Raw genomic sequence first — 15,450 nt, 5'->3', positions numbered from 1 at the left:
TTTGATGACGTCTCTTTGAGGCGACAGAAGGAGGGCGGTTTGAAAGTAAAACAGCCAACTTGTGTCAATATTCAGAAGATAGCACACATTAGCCCATACTTTATTACGAGGTTGAACTATACCCGCATTTTGAGCTAAAACCTTTATGTCAGAGGTTTCTAAGATGAATGCAGAGTTATTCTTGCTCTTTTTAGACGACTTTCCTAACGCTAACGGGACTCGGTAAGGTAGTTAGCTTACTCTGTCTGCTGCATGTTGGACACCGAGCTGTCTTTAGCTTAGTGCTTAGCCCGTTTAAGGATGGCGAGTGTGCATGAAAGTTTGTATTTTAACCCCATGATGACTAACGGGGTGGTCCACGCTAATGTGTTCGGCATTAAAGACTGGGTGAGTCCATATAAAATCTCCGTGCTGGCGCTGCTGTATGAGATGACCTCTTCAAAGATCACCCTGCCTGAGAGAAGGCGGCTGAACAAGCTCATCCTGCCCCTCCAGCAGGTTCAATTTTTCATGCTTAGTCTATGCAACCTTCCTTGTATTTACCGTAGTGTCATATGTGTTGCTCACTGTGTTTTTTTATGTCGTTTCCAGGGTCCAGACCTGACTCTTGGTCAGTTCTTGAAGACTGTGGAGGAGTGTTGTCCTCAGACCGCCTATGCAGTCAAACTCAGGTCTGCCAAACTCTGTAGTTAACCAAATAAGTCACTTATGTACTGGCCACTATTTAACATGCCATAAAAACTAGGGGTGCACCGATCACAGTTTTCTGGCCGATTACCAATCTTTTAAAAGCTTAGCCTGCCAATTCCGATTTGGCCCGATACCAATTTTTCTTTTTGTCTGAAATGTTACTCAATTTAGCAAACAAGTTGTTGACTTGGCAACAGTGGGTTCACAATTGTTAATTATAAACCTGCAGACATAGTTTGTGTTGATCCTCTGTGGCGTGGAAAAGGGGTTTGCAGGAAGTCGCTGAGCTTGTCTCTTCTAATCCTTAAAGGCTGCATGAGATGGCAGACGGAGAGCTGAAAGACATGGAGTACTTCTTCTCCACTCTGCCCACTCCGTTCACCGCTTTCGATTCTGAGGCTTACAAAACCAGCGTCGTAGGTACGTCAAACCTCATGTGGCAGGTGCTTTGTTTTTCTCTGGAAGTCCTCCGTTTCCCAGTAATCTGTCTGCTCCACAGGTCTTTTCATGAGGCACATGCTGCTGGCGTACAACAAGCTGTCTTTCAGTCAGGTGTACAAGCTGTACAAGTCCCTGCAGCACTACTACCACAGCCACTACGCCAAGCCCACGGACGGGCAGGTGTGTGTGCCCACGCTGGCTGCAGATGACTCGGAGATGGACCTCACCAGCACAGAGGACACCGTGGGGGACAGAGCGGACAAAGAAGAGCTGGACACCCCACTGCACGAGTCCGAACTTCGGTTAGTGATGCTGCTCTTTTCAGCCGGACGCGTGTTTCATTTTTAAAATCTGACTTTAACCACTAGCGATCGCCGTCAAGCCAAAAATAAATTCTTGAACTTTGTGCAGTTTGGCATCACTTTGATTATTTTATGAATGGTTAATCAGATATATATTTAAAAAAAAATAGATTTTTTTGTTTTGCAATATTAAAAAAAGCATTAAAAGATGGAAATAAACAAATAATCATTACCTTTTTAAATAAGAAAATAAACATTTTATAGCCTAAAATGCAATAACAGCATTCCTTTAGTGAAGCTAAAACTGTAATACTTGAGGAATTTTGCGTAAGACGTATTTACAGGCAGGGGAGTTTTTATCTGAAATGTAAAATGCATACAGGGTTTCCCCCAGTGTGTTTTAAGCCTGGCGGGCCACCAGGCTAATTATTGCTTATTTATTTAAGTCTTTTTAAAATGTTTTCATTTCTAAGACTTTATAATTGGTGTTCAGGTGTTAATCTTCCAGTCTTTCAGTAACACATGATTATCAAGTGATATTTTCAAACTTCTTGTCAACTTTAAACATTTTTAACTCAAAAACACAACTGGATGAATGACTGACCTAGTGCCCAACCACAGGGCTTAGCAAGTTTTCTGGGGGAAACCTTGGTATATATATTTTGTAGAGTTTTGGCTCAATTACTACATAAAATGTTTCCACAGATGGCCTTTTTCTGAGTTTGTATACTTCAGTTAATCGATTACTAAATTAGTTGACAGTTAATTAATCAGTTCAGCCGTACTTTGACGTTTTTAAAAGTTGACATCAGATGTGTCTCTGTTTCAGATGTGGCAACACGCCGAGCCGGGGCCCCCTCTCTCAAAAACAAGCCGAATATTTTCTTGCTAGGCAGGTGAGTCTGGATGAAGTCTAAATGAAATATTGTTGGTAACTTTGCTCAGAGGGATCCGTCGGACACGGATGTGTATTTGCGGCGTTGAAGCGGCCCCCCTCTGACTCTGGGAATATCCCTCCGCAGGCTTACCTTCTGAAGAACGACGAGAACAAAGCCCTGAGGCCGGCGGCGCTGCAGGAGGAGCTCAACAACATGCTGAAGTTTAACCCGGACTTTGCAGAAGCGGTGAGGCCCGGCAGAACTTTTAACTGCATCCCCAATCACGCATCTCACCGTTTCCACGGTATCTCAAGGTTTAGTTTCCACGGTATCTCAAGGTTTAGTAAAAATATTAACATGCGAATTAAAGCCGTTTTAATTAGATACAGTAGAAAGTGTGAACTTGGAGTAATGCAGCTCTGCCCCTCCCTGACCTTATGCTGCGCACTGCCAGTCAGCTGACTGAACAAATACAGCTACACTTTTCCTTTGCTTAGAAGAAACGCAGCTTTAAAAACTCATGGCGGGTCGTTGTGTCACGCCATTTTAAAAGAGACACTTGGCAAGCAACAAGCAGCGCTGCCAGCTGTAGACTCACTACATGAGGAAATAGTCCAGCTAATTAACCAGCTCTGATGACCTTGCTCTTCTCCCAGCGCAGGCCAAGCTGTTCTGCACTGAGAGGACATTCCCTTAAAAACTGCAGCTAAATGTAGCCGCTGTTTATTCTGCAGTCTGGAGGATGAAGACAAACCTCTTCATCCTGTGTTTTAGTTAACATTAAATTTGATATCATCCCTTCCCACATCACCATCCATCGTGACTCAAGATATTTAGACGATAAGAGCTACAGTGACATTTAATTTCCCTTTGAGATGAAGTGTTTTTGAATTAAATTGAATTTGTGATTCATTGTTGTGAATGCGTGTAATTGATGCATTGTCATAAATCTCTCGTTCTCCTTACAGTGTCTGTAAATCAAAATAAAAACAAGAAATGTTGCAGATAGGATTATTACTATAACTCATAACAAATATGCCTAATTATATTTATCAGAAAGTAAATATCAGTCTGCAATCAACCAGGTTTATTTGTGTTGCACATTTCAGCAGCGGGGCAGTTTAAAGTGCTCTACGTCTTAAAAATAAATGTTCAGTGTTCCAGTGATTATGGGTCCAAAACTGCTCTACACTGGAGAGGTTTTAGTCCAGAGTTAAAGGAACTCAGTGTTTCTGTTTTGCAGTTTGCTCCAGATTTACTGTGCATGGAGTTGTTGCCACATTATTGTTTTAAATTGGATTGTGTTGGATAGTTTTGTGAAAGAGTTGTGCGTGCATGCTTTGAAAAGCTGTCATTTATCCTGTGAGTCGCCGCAGCGTAGCGGTTTTATGCTGCCTGAGTGACGGTGTGTATCCTACTGCAGCTCTCTGCTCCTCCTCCCATCTACAGCATTACCTGAACTACCTGAACAGCATGAGAGTCCAGGACATCTTCCTCTCTGCTCACAGCCTCCTGCACTACTTCGACCGCCTCATCCTGTCCGGCAACGAGGGAAAGAGCAACGGAGACGAGGGCTACGGCCGAAGCCTCCGCTACGCCGCGCTGAACCTGGCCAGCCTGCACTGCCGCTTCGGCCACTAGTGAGTGCAGAGCTGGAGGGCCGCAGTTTGAGCTTGTTCAGACAGAATGAAGAAATATTTTCCTGCTTGTTTTTTGGTTCTTTCAGTCAGCAGGCCGACCTGGCTCTGCAGGAGGCCATCCGCATTGCCCAGGAGTCCAACGACCACGTGTGCTTGCAGCATTGTCTGGTAAAACAAACAGCCTTGTGCTCTGACTCCACAGTAACGTTGTCATGAACGTTTTGATCCTCATACAGATTTCTCTCCCAGAGCTGGCTCTACACACTGGAGCACATGAAGGGATCGGAAAGCACGGTGTTGACTCAGGACTCGGTGAAAATGGCCGCTCATTTCTGCCTGCCGGTGAGTGCAACATGACCTTTCAGCGGAGAATCTGCTCGCTAGTTTGGCATCAGCTGTTGTACGTGCTGCAGATTAATTTTTATGATTTTGAACTCCGCTCTGAGGAAATGTCTACCGTGTTACCTTAGTAAAACCACATGCAAGTTTGTTTGTTTTTTCTCGCTGTCTAAAATTAAATCAGACTGAACTTTTCTTGTTTTAGGTCAGCTGGAATCACCAGAATTATTTTATGAGTCATGAAGTTTTGTTATATTTTAGTTTACCTTGTCCCTGCTGTAGAATGCAGATTATTATCACAATGCATAATAAGTGATAAATTATATTATACAATAGTGAATCTTTTTTTTAGTTAATTTGTGTTGTTTTTATCTCCATAGTTTGGTGCTTTAAAAGTTTGAAAACTGACCTTGAAAACACTTGAAAAGTGCTTGAATTCTACGATGGGAAAAGTGTACAAACCCTGAACGTTTTCTGACTCTTACTGTTTATTTTTATTTATGGTCCTTATTTGGATACCCTTTATTGTTTCTTTTACCTGCAAATTTCACCTCCAGCAGAAAATCTTCAGTTTCAGTGAAACCGTTATGTATGGACAGAAAAAAGGTCCATTTTGGTATTTCTCTCAGTCAGAGTGTGTTTGAACTAAAAAATTGCTCAAATTCAATCACCCTCTTATATCTCTGTGTACCTTAAAAACACCTTAAGAAAGGCATGGAGACATTTTATTTGCTATAATTGAGCTCTGCCGCCAGCTGCTTCCATCGGTGGTGCCTTCACTGTATCTGGATTAATGAGGCCATCTGAATTCAGTAGATTGATTATATGTATAATGAATGTCTGGAGAAGCTCCAGCGGCTAATTTATTTCTATCAGAAAGGCGATAAAGCTCTGACCTTGAGAGACTAGACTTGATCTAGAACTAGGAAAGTAAAAAAAACAAAACATAAATAAAACTTGTTTTTAATGATTTTCGACAAAATATATTTTGAATGTGTACAATATTGATAAAGTTGAGTTGATTTATTCTGTTTTTCAAACTTCACATTTTGGACAATAAACAGCAGAACTGGATTTAGAAGGATGTGGGCTTCTGGTCAGGAGCCAGTTTTAGTGTCGGACACGCTGTGTGTACATCAGTGGTGGTGACCTCTGCGCTCCCACCAAAAAAAAAAAAAAAAAAAAAAAAAAAACCTTTGCACCCTGGGCTTACTGTCCCTCTAATTCCCTTCTTAAAAATTTGGTCCAATGCAAAATAAAACAGTTTAGTTATTCTTCACTTTAATGGTAAACGTTTTTATTTCTCTACCTTTTTTATGGGAATTCCAGGCTGAAAATGCAGGAAATTTACTCAAAATGAAAGTCAAATCAGCAACAGAACACAAAGCGATTTGAGTTTGTTCTGACGTCAGTAGAAAAAAAGTAAATCAAATTTATCCTGAATGAAGTCAGGATGAATTTATATATCGCTGTAATAAAACAGGGTTGCATCCATTTGATAAAATACTCAGTACAGGTACATGTGTATCTTCTGACATTAGTACAAGTTAGAGCTGAGATTTTCTAACAGTTGTGAGGAATTCTAGAAAAATGATCCATGTTCCAACTTGCAGATTGCTTTGTGCGTCTGAAGACTTTCTCTGCAGTCAGAAGATAGATTAACGTTTCCACGCTGCTTTTTTACTGTTGTAATCACATGCAGTTCAGACATGTCAGAGACTTTCTTTTAGCAGGAAAGTACCAACAAATAAATAATGTTTCTCCACATTTGTGTTGTTTTGGTCGGATCTGAAGCTTTTTACATAGCCTAAAACGATAAATAATTTCCTTTTAAGTTTCCCATCTGACAGTCTCTTATATAACTGAACCAAAGCCATTGAAAACCTTTCAAGTGCAGAGGAGCGGCTCTGTAATCCATGACCGTTCTGTAAACATCCAGAAGACTCAGTTCTTCCTTTGTTTGTATTAAGTATTTATTTTGAGTAACAATCAGTTCCAGTTGTTTATGTCCAGGTCACTTCCCCCAGCCGAGGTCGACATCTGTCGCCAACATGTCCGACTTGTTCTCCTCTCCGCTGCAGTACCTGGGATCTCTGGACATTCAGTCGCTGGTCCAGCAGGGGGCGATGCAGGGTAAGGCTGCGCACAAGCTGATGGACGCTCTGAAGGACACAGAGATCCTGCACTGGAAGCACAGCCTGTCGGAGCTGATCGAGATCAGCCTGGCTCAGACCACGTCCATATGGAGGATGTATGGCAAGAGGTGAGGATCTTCGCTATGCGGCGCCACTAACGGGCGGTTTTCAGTTCCACACACACACGCTCTTCAGTGTTTTCTAAAATAAAAGTGTTTGCAGTTCTGGTTTTCATGCTCTCATCTCGCCTTACTGCCACTGTGACAGTTTGAACAAATACGTTAAAAAAACATGCTTTTTATAAGCGCTACATGCTGCTTGCGTTATGCCCTGCAGCACCATGGCTCTGCAGCAGGCCCAGCTCCTTCTCAACATGAGCAGCCTGGAACCGGTGAACTTCGGGGTCCATCAGAACAACACGGAGGCGTTCGCTGTGGCTCTGTGCCACCTGGCCGAGCTGCACGCTGAACAGGTAACGCTGCTGCTCTCTGTCCCGACTCTCACTGGGAAGCTGCGTTTTTATCTCGCTGTAAACACAGGTGGTGAATGTTGAACAGCTTTGCAGCTTGTGGCTGGACTGTAAACACTGTACTGCGTCTCCCGTCTGTCTTGTTTTTGATGCAGGGGTTGTACAGTGCAACTTCAGAGATTTTTCAGCATCTGAAGGAACAGTTTCCTCCTCATACACAACATTCAAAGGTATTAGGTACTTAAATATTATATGTTTAAATGTCCAATCTACCATCCTTTAACTCTAGTATTTCTCCTCCTTCAGCTCTGGATGCTTTGCGATCTGAAAATCCAGTTTGAGAGACACATGAACAACAGGAAGTATCATTTAGCGGAGCCGCTTGTAAAGGCCATGTCTGCTTTAAACAAAACAGAGGGACTGTACAGGTAATGCCAAACCACACACAGCAGCACTACTTCAGTCCCTCTAGGAAGTTCTGGTGTTATTAAGCTATTACTACAAATACACCAATTGCAAATTTTGTGCTGACTTGACATTTTCACAAGTCATTTCCATTTTTTCTGTACTTCCTTATTTTCTGACCAATCCCTGTCGACCTCTTGTTTCACAGTGTTTCTTGGATGTCAATCTTTTAAGAGATTTTTTTTCCTTAGAATCATTTCTGAGATTCTCTGTAGGATTTGCTTATTCAAGTTCATGCTAACTTGAATGGCGTTCTTGTTTTGCACTTCTCAGGACATTATGCATGAAGGTGCTTGAATATTTTCTTTTCTCTTTAAATACGGGCTATGTTAAAATCCTATTGTTTTTTAACAGGTTATGTGTCGCAATTGTAACTTTTTTTGCAAGACCACAGTGATGGTCAAAGCATAGACAAGGACAAAAGTTTTTAGAAATTGGAAAAAAATTAATTAATGTATATTAAAAAAAAAAGTTAAAGGGTTAAACTCCAGTTAAAAATAAATCAAATGATAGATGAGTGCAGTTACTGAACTATAATTATGAATGTAATTTCATGTAACTGTTTACATCCATGAGTTACCACATGAACAACCTTTATCCAAACAGGATTTTAATTTATTTTTATTTAACGGTAGCATTGCTACCTTGTATTTTTTCGACAAACAGAATATAGGTAAAGATTTGCGCACATTTGTTATGGAAACGTAGCTAGTAATTGTAGGCTGTTATTGTCACAACAAACCACCACACCACCCTGGAGGGGCCGTTATCTTTGCTGCAGTGTTTAAAGTTTGTTTATTGGCAGGAAAGCCCAAGTTCTGAAGGCCTTGAACCGCAGCACCGAGGCCTACAGCATCCTGCAGCAGCTGCAGGTTCACTGTGAGAAGACCAAGTGCACGGAGATCATCATCAGGTTTGGCTCTTGCGTTGTTCTCGCACACCTTCTCGTTGTGATAATCTGCAGCGTGAAGAAGAAAAAGCACCAAACTTACTCCGGCAAGTCTGATTTTAACTGTCGCCTGCCTCCCGCAGAGTGATGCTGTCCACCGCCGAGCTCCACTGGGAGTCATCCAGCTTCTCCACGGCTCTTCCTCTCCTCCTGCAGGCCTTGGCTCTGGCCAGGCAGCACCACCTACAGTCCCTGGCCTCGGAGGCCATCCTTCATCTGGCCTTCACTCAGGTCAGCCACAACAAGAAAGCCTGTTGCTGTGTCCGTCCATCGGCAGCTTCCACGCAGCGTGGGAGGTGTTACTGATGGATGAAAGCTGCCATGCATTGGCTCTTGTCCGAAGCAGATTGGTTTACAAGATTTTAAGCTCTAGAGTAAATGTTTTCAAATGTTTCCAGAACTCACTGGCATGATTACAGGCTTTATTCGCATGTAGAATAAATCTGCTTGGAAAATACATAAAAGTGTTTGTCAAGTTGATGTATAAAATAAATAGGGAGACTTTTCCGCCATTCTGTATTTAGTTTACAGACTTGATAGCCGATTGGGCATTTACTAAAATAAACCTGTAAGAGTAAATAAAATCTACACAAGCAGAAAAGCTAAAAATTATCCATAGATAATATCTTGGTATTCAAGAACCGGAGGTGGGCATCACTAGCTAAAACGTTAGTTGTACTAACCATAAGGCTCTAATCATTAAGATAAGTTCAGCACCTTTTTGTGCTTTAAACTGTTAAATAAAGAGCTTGGATGATAAAAGATTTGCTAAAGTGCATTTTTAGCAAATCACGGTAATTGTAAGAAGCTAATTCTAAAGAGCTAACTTCACTTCAAATGATATCTGCCCATGAAAGACTACAACACTCAAGCACCAATTTCATTTTAATATTATAATTTACATTTTCTGTAATGCCCTTTGATATTGTGTTTGTGTTTACATCTTGTTTTCTACTATTTATTTTGTTCCTGTACGTCTCATGTTTTAAGTAAAGTTATGGGGGAAATAAAGGAGAGTTAGCAGAACTGCTCATCTATTTCAAAATAAGAGCATGGATATCAAATTTGATAAGTAAAACGTCAGCACAGATTCGACTGAAAGTTTACAAAACATTTAACTAAATGAAAGTTTAGAATTTACTCAGAAAAGGGAATAAAGGGGAAGCCGAGCTAAACATTTTCAGATAGCTAAAGCGCTGAGCGAAAAAATAGCTCAGCTGTTAGCAGGTTAGCGGAAGTGTGCCCACTCTAAAAGAAAACATCAACTGGACTAACGATAATGTACAACTGAAATAATCTGACTCCTCTAATCCCACAACTTTATCAGGTGATTCTGTTTCTTCCTCCTCAGCTGATGCTGGGCATCCCTGAGCAGGCTCTGACCGTTCTCCATGAAGCCATGGAGCCCATCCTCGCCCACGGAGCCGTCATCGACAAAGGCCGCTCCATGCTGCTGGCAGCTCGTTGTCACATAGCTGTTGCTGGCTTCAGGCTGAAAGGACAGGGCCATCTAGGTGACCTTTAACCCCCTGAATCTGATCAAGCCACGTGGAAGATCTTACATCTGACTCTTTGCTTCTGCTTCTCGTCTCCTGGCAGGTCAGCATTCGGCAGCTTTGGCTGTCGACGGTCTCAACGAGGCCGAGTCTTATTTCACCAGGCTGAACTGTAAGGAGCGCCTTCGGGACGTCCACTACCTCCAGGCGCAGCTCCACCGCTCGCTGGGACAGACGGCACAGAGCAACAAAAGCGCCATGAACTTCAGGCTGCTGGACCAGGAGCTGCAGTCCCCAGCCCCGTCGGTCTTCATGCAGCTCTGACAGAGCGCTCCCCTCACAGCATCATCAGACTGGTTGCATTACCTCACAACACGGCACATACAGTACCACGGCTCACCACTAGGTGGGGGTGAAGCCCTGTCCTGATTTGTCTCAGCACTAAAACACAGCAGAAAGACTAGTCTCACCAAGTATTTTTAGTCTAGTTTCTAGTATAAATATATTAGTTCACTTGAACTGAGAACTAAATTACAAGTAACTTTTAGAAAGAGCAACTTGTTTTAAGTCGGTAATCCCTAAATATTGGTAAAAGAAAAAAAAAGTACTATTTTAACTGGCAGATTTCACTTAACATGACATTTTATCCACATAAGCAAAATAATACAAGTTAAACGAGTATGTTTTTATTAATAAGGATTTATTGACTTAAAACAAGCTCCTACATCTTGCCAAATCTTTACTAGTTAGCTTTGTCTTTTTCCAGGTGTACGAAGATATTACCGTCTGAAACTAAACCAAAAATATTGTGTAAGATTTTGTGTTTGGAGTGAACATCTCATTTCTTAATCTTTTCAATTTGAATAGGTGGTCGTCGAGGAACTTGCAGCACAAAATGTTAGTTACATGTCAACTAAACAGTGACAGGAGTCATGAATAAAGAGAAGTAAGCATAAGTCTGTACATTGTGTCTTGATTTGTGTGGCATGGTTCAGGTTTGAGTGATGAATCGTGCAGCTGGTCGGGTTGCTACCTGGAGGAAGAAGGTGTTTGAAGTTCATCGGGACTCTGAATCCTCCTCCATGTTTTGATGAACGAGGGGTGCAGGGCGAATGTGTTTCAGGGGCCTAGCTGATTTATTTTTGTCTCCAGAATACCGATAAAGTTGAAGGAGGAAGCCATGATGTGCTGCTGCAGCTCGGATCTGTATTAATCTTTAGTTTGACTGTTTTGTTATGGATGTTTCAGCTGAAGTTTCTTAATCTACATCTTCAACGCTCTGATTCATTCTCTTGAATTGTCTCAAATATGTTGACTTCGCTTCTCTTCCTATGGATAAACAGTTGAATTGTATAACATTGCTGCAGAATGAGCTTCGTTTAGCATGCAAATCCCAGGGAGATATAGGACAGAGCTGCCTTTAACAGTGGAAACGCTGGATAACGAGGTTGCTCCGGGCATGTGTCCTTATAGTGCCTGGATTTACATGTTTTAACATGAATTTCACTGCCGGTGCTTCAGGTGTACAGGAGGGAAAGGAGTGTGTGTTCACTGACGGGGAAATTACGTCACCTCTCATTTAGTTTGCAGAAATTGTTTTTGCTTTGTTTTTTTTTACTCGGGGCGTTTGTCAAAAAGATTTATAGAAACGAGCCTTCCACTTTATAACTAAGCAATTTACCTGAGAATGTGTAAAAAAATTTACTTTCTAAAAAAAGAAAGCACCTCAAATTTATGATTCAAGGCTTTATCTGCAGGCTTCCTATGGCTCCTAAAATCATAACATGCAAAACACAATTGCAAATTACTATAATAATTAGAGGTGTGCTGATCGATCGGCCACCGATAATTGACTGATTTCCGTGAAAAAGTGTATGATCGGTGATCGCCGATCACAGTCTCTTGTTGCCGATCACACAAACCAATCACCTGCATCTCAACCTGCCTGTGCAGCTGGTCTCTTTCCTTCACACTGCGCAAACGCGCAGAAACAAATCCTAAGCGATGTCTGTGAAAATTACCTCGGGGTGAAGCACGTCAAAATGCATCAACACGACAAATCTAATATGGCATATAAACAATGCCATACTTGACGGAGTTTGGCTACATCGAGGCTCACTGCAGTAAAAAAGACATATGGAGGATCAGATAGCAGGTAAAGCAGCGCAGAGCTACAAACACTCACCCGGATTAGCATGACGGTCAGAAAGCTAAACAAATAACCCGCAAAATTAGCCTTCGAGGTGCGATGTAAGACGCTGGTTCTGCTCTTGCTGTTGAACCGCTGCTATGCGCTACAGGTAGTAATATTTCACAGACGGAGCGCCGCTTCCACTCCACCTGGTAGTGACTCTCACACCAAACCTCTGCTTAAAGCTACAGTATCTAACTTAAAACATACATTTTACATACGTATTAAAACTTTCACTGTCCTAAACATGAGACAGATAATCTCTGAAAAAAATAATTGATCTGTAAGATTGTTTGTTCTGCATAATTACTCCGCTCAGTCTGAAACAGTCAATCAGAACTAGCAGTAATCAGCTAGCCGCCATGCTATCAGGATGTTTTCATTCAGTAACTCAGGATTGTTTACTGTAATGGATCCTGTATTTGCCTTTGAATGTAAAGTTTTATACTTGAATTTTTTGGCAATGTTGAGAGGTTTTATTTAGCCTCTTCAGAGCCTCCATATGTTTTCAGCCTGTTAAAGATAATATCAATAGCACTACAATTTGCACAATGCCTGTTTTGTTTTTTTCTTGGAAAAAGTAATTAAAAGGTTTTTGTCTATGTGAATTTATGGTTCCTTTTTCCATATAATGTAACCTAGTGCTTATGATAAAAAAATTATGTGATCGGAATCGGCAGGAAAAAAACCTGATCGGCACATCTCTAGTATTTAATATGTGAATTACAGACATACAGCATCTTCCTAACGTATTCATACCCATGTGTAGTCAGTTGTTTTGGTCAAATTACAGTGTTTCCAGATGCTTTAAACATCTCTACAACTTTCACAACAGGATACACACATGCACACACACACACAGTCGTGTTTTCATCACTTGTGGGGACTTCGCATTGACTTCCATTAACTACAGCCTAACCCTTGAATCATAATCATAATCCTATCCCTAACCATTACATACCTAACCATCACAGACCTAACCACTAACCCAAAAACAACAATTTCCCTCTTGGGGACCAAGAAAATGTCCCCACAAGGTGCAATGATCCCCATAATCCCACATTATAGACAGAAATAGGTTCCCATAAGGATATGAAAACCTGGTACACACACACACATACGTTTGTTTCGCTGTCTTTGTCTCCATTGACTTCCATTCATTTCTACAGCCTAACCCCAACCAAAACTTGATTCACACCTTGGACCTAACCCTTACCCCTAATCCCAAAACAGCATTTCTTCTTTGGGAGCAGTGAGTTCCCACAATGTAGTATGTGCCAGGAAAATGGTTTCCACAATGCATCAAATACAGAATACACACCTACACACACCCACACACAACAGTCTTTTAATGGCTTTGATGAGCCAGTGATGTCACTCATGCACTATGACATCACTGATGACTGTGATACATCACCCTTTAATACCAAGTTCCCCAGAGCAACTCATTTGATCTACATGTCAGAAGACCAAAAATCAATTTCACATCCCAAATACCTTGGACTTTAGAGCAACCAACGGGAAAAAATGTCTGAAGGTAGAGACAAAGATGTGATGGGTGAGCTTGCCAGCATTTTTAAAGAAACATTTGTTGATGACAGCATGGACAGACTGGAGAAGGAAAATCGCGAATTAAAACATATTGTGGAATGTCTTCGATGTAAGCTCGAGCGCTCCAAGTCGAGGGAAAATGCTTGCTGGGAAACAAACCTGCAAGCAAAATATGATATGGCAGCAAGTCGAAACAGAGAACTCCGTGCGGAGTACGTGTCGGTTCGTGCAGAACTTGATGACATGTAGCGCGAATACGAAAATACAAGAAATGAGGGACGTCTTTTAGAAACCGCTCAACAACCTCTCAGAAGAAAACTCCAGGAGATTCTGGTAGATTTGAAGACGGCACAGAGAATCATGGATGAGAAATGTGGAGAGCAGGAACATCTTCATAACTGAACGTTCTCAGGAGCTTGAATTACTTATTTTGTGAAGATCTCGAGACATTAAACAGGCAGAACATGGTTTTGTGGCAGAAAAATGCTCTGCTTAAGTCAAAGATAAAGAGAACAAGGAGAGGAGGGCAACCGGGGACGAGGTTCAGCACTGAGAAAACTAGGTAACTGGGTATGTACCACTTTAAAGCCTATGTACCAGTCGGGAACACTGAGGTACTGGGTCCCACCGTGGCTCGTATAATTCCTCTGGTTAGTCTGGAAAACTGCTGTCTTGATCTTACTGGTTTTTTCTTGAGTTGCTGGATGGTCCTGAATGGCTGTTCCTGAGTCACTGGCTGGTCCTGAATGGCTGTTCCTGAGTCACTGGCTGGTCCTGAATCCCTGGCTGGTCATGATTGGCGGGCTGGTCCTGAGTCGCTGGCTCGTCCTGAATGGCTGGCTGGTCCTGAATCCCTGGCTGGTCATGATTGGCTGGCTGGTCCTGAGTCGCTGGCTGTTCCTGAATCCCTGGCTGTTCCTGAATCCCTGGCTGGTCCTGAGTCGCTGGCTGTTCCTGAGTCGCTGGCTGGTCCTGAGGCGCTGGCTGTTCCTGAATGGCTGGCTGTTCCTGAGTCACAGGTTCGTCCTGAGTTTCTGGCAGTTCCTGAATGGCTGGCTGGTCCTGAATGGCGGGCTGGTCCTGAGTTGCTGGCTGTTCCTGAGTCACTGGCTGTTCCTGAATGGTTGGCTGGTCCTGAATGGCGGGCTGGTCCTGAGTCGCTAGCTGTTGCTGAGTCGCTGGCTCGTCCTGAGTAGCTGGCTGGTCCTGAGTCTGTGGCAGTTCCTGAATGGCTGGCTGGTCATGATTGTCTGGCTGTTCCTGAATGGCTGGCTGGTCCTGAGTCGCTGGCTGTTCGTGAGTGGCTGGCTGTTCCTGAATGGCTGGCTGGTCCTGAATGGCTGGCTGGTCATGATTGGCTGGCTGTTCCTGAGTCGCTGGCTGTTCCTGAGTCGCTGGCTGTTCCTGAATGGCTGTTCCTGAGTCACTGGCTGGTCCTGAATCCCTGGCTGGTCATGATTGGCGGGCTGGTCCTGAGTCGCTGGCTCGTCCTGAATGGCTGGCTGGTCCTGAATCCCTGGCTGGTCATGATTGGCTGGCTGGTCCTGAGTCGCTGGCTGTTCCTGAATCCCTGGCTGTTCCTGAATCCCTGGCTGGTCCTGAGTCGCTGGCTGTTCCTGAGTCGCTGGCTGGTCCTGAGGCGCTGGCTGTTCCTGAATGGCTGGCTGTTCCTGAGTCACAGGTTCGTCCTGAGTTTCTGGCAGTTCCTGAATGGCTGGCTGGTCCTGAATGGCGGGCTGGTCCTGAGTTGCTGGCTGTTCCTGAGTCACTGGCTGTTCCTGAATGGTTGGCTGGTCCTGAATGGCGGGCTGGTCCTGAGTCGCTAGCTGTTGCTGAGTCGCTGGCTCGTCCTGAGTAGCTGGCTGGTCCTGAGTCTGTGGCAGTTCCTGAATGGCTGGCTGGTC

General features: G+C 43.0%; 1 protein-coding gene across 1 annotated transcript; it reads left to right on the top strand.

Moving 5' to 3' along the window:
- Positions 1–10,760, top strand: anapc5 (anaphase promoting complex subunit 5). Its single transcript, XM_008417539.3, has 17 exons — positions 1–498; positions 592–671; positions 1,001–1,110; positions 1,190–1,433; positions 2,263–2,329; positions 2,456–2,557; positions 3,761–3,951; positions 4,038–4,119; positions 4,201–4,293; positions 6,372–6,553; positions 6,762–6,897; positions 7,050–7,124; positions 7,201–7,322; positions 8,165–8,272; positions 8,392–8,539; positions 9,660–9,822; positions 9,908–10,760. Exons 1-17 carry the CDS (start codon positions 301–303, stop codon positions 10,126–10,128), a joined length of 2,322 nt encoding a protein of 773 aa, XP_008415761.1. The 5' UTR covers positions 1–300; the 3' UTR covers positions 10,129–10,760.
- The last annotated feature ends 4,690 nt before the right edge of the window (positions 10,761–15,450 follow it).

This window comes from Poecilia reticulata, chromosome 9 (assembly GCF_904066995.2).
Source record: "Poecilia reticulata chromosome 9, P_reticulata-male-v2, whole genome shotgun sequence".
Taxonomy (NCBI): Eukaryota; Metazoa; Chordata; class Actinopteri; order Cyprinodontiformes; family Poeciliidae; genus Poecilia; species Poecilia reticulata.
The sequence above is the reverse complement of the archived record's forward strand: the minus strand, read 5'-3'. Positions and strand labels throughout refer to the sequence as shown.

Excerpts from the sequence above, each read along its gene's own strand:
- anapc5 (XM_008417539.3), top strand. The coding sequence starts at position 301 with ATGGCGAGTGTGCATGAAAGTTTGTATTTTAACCCCATGATGACTAAC. Across the intron at positions 2,330-2,455 it reads AATATTTTCTTGCTAGGCAG|GCTTACCTTCTGAAGAACGA; the intron begins GTGAGTCTGGAT and ends ATCCCTCCGCAG. Across the intron at positions 6,898-7,049 it reads CCGAGCTGCACGCTGAACAG|GGGTTGTACAGTGCAACTTC; the intron begins GTAACGCTGCTG and ends TTTTTGATGCAG.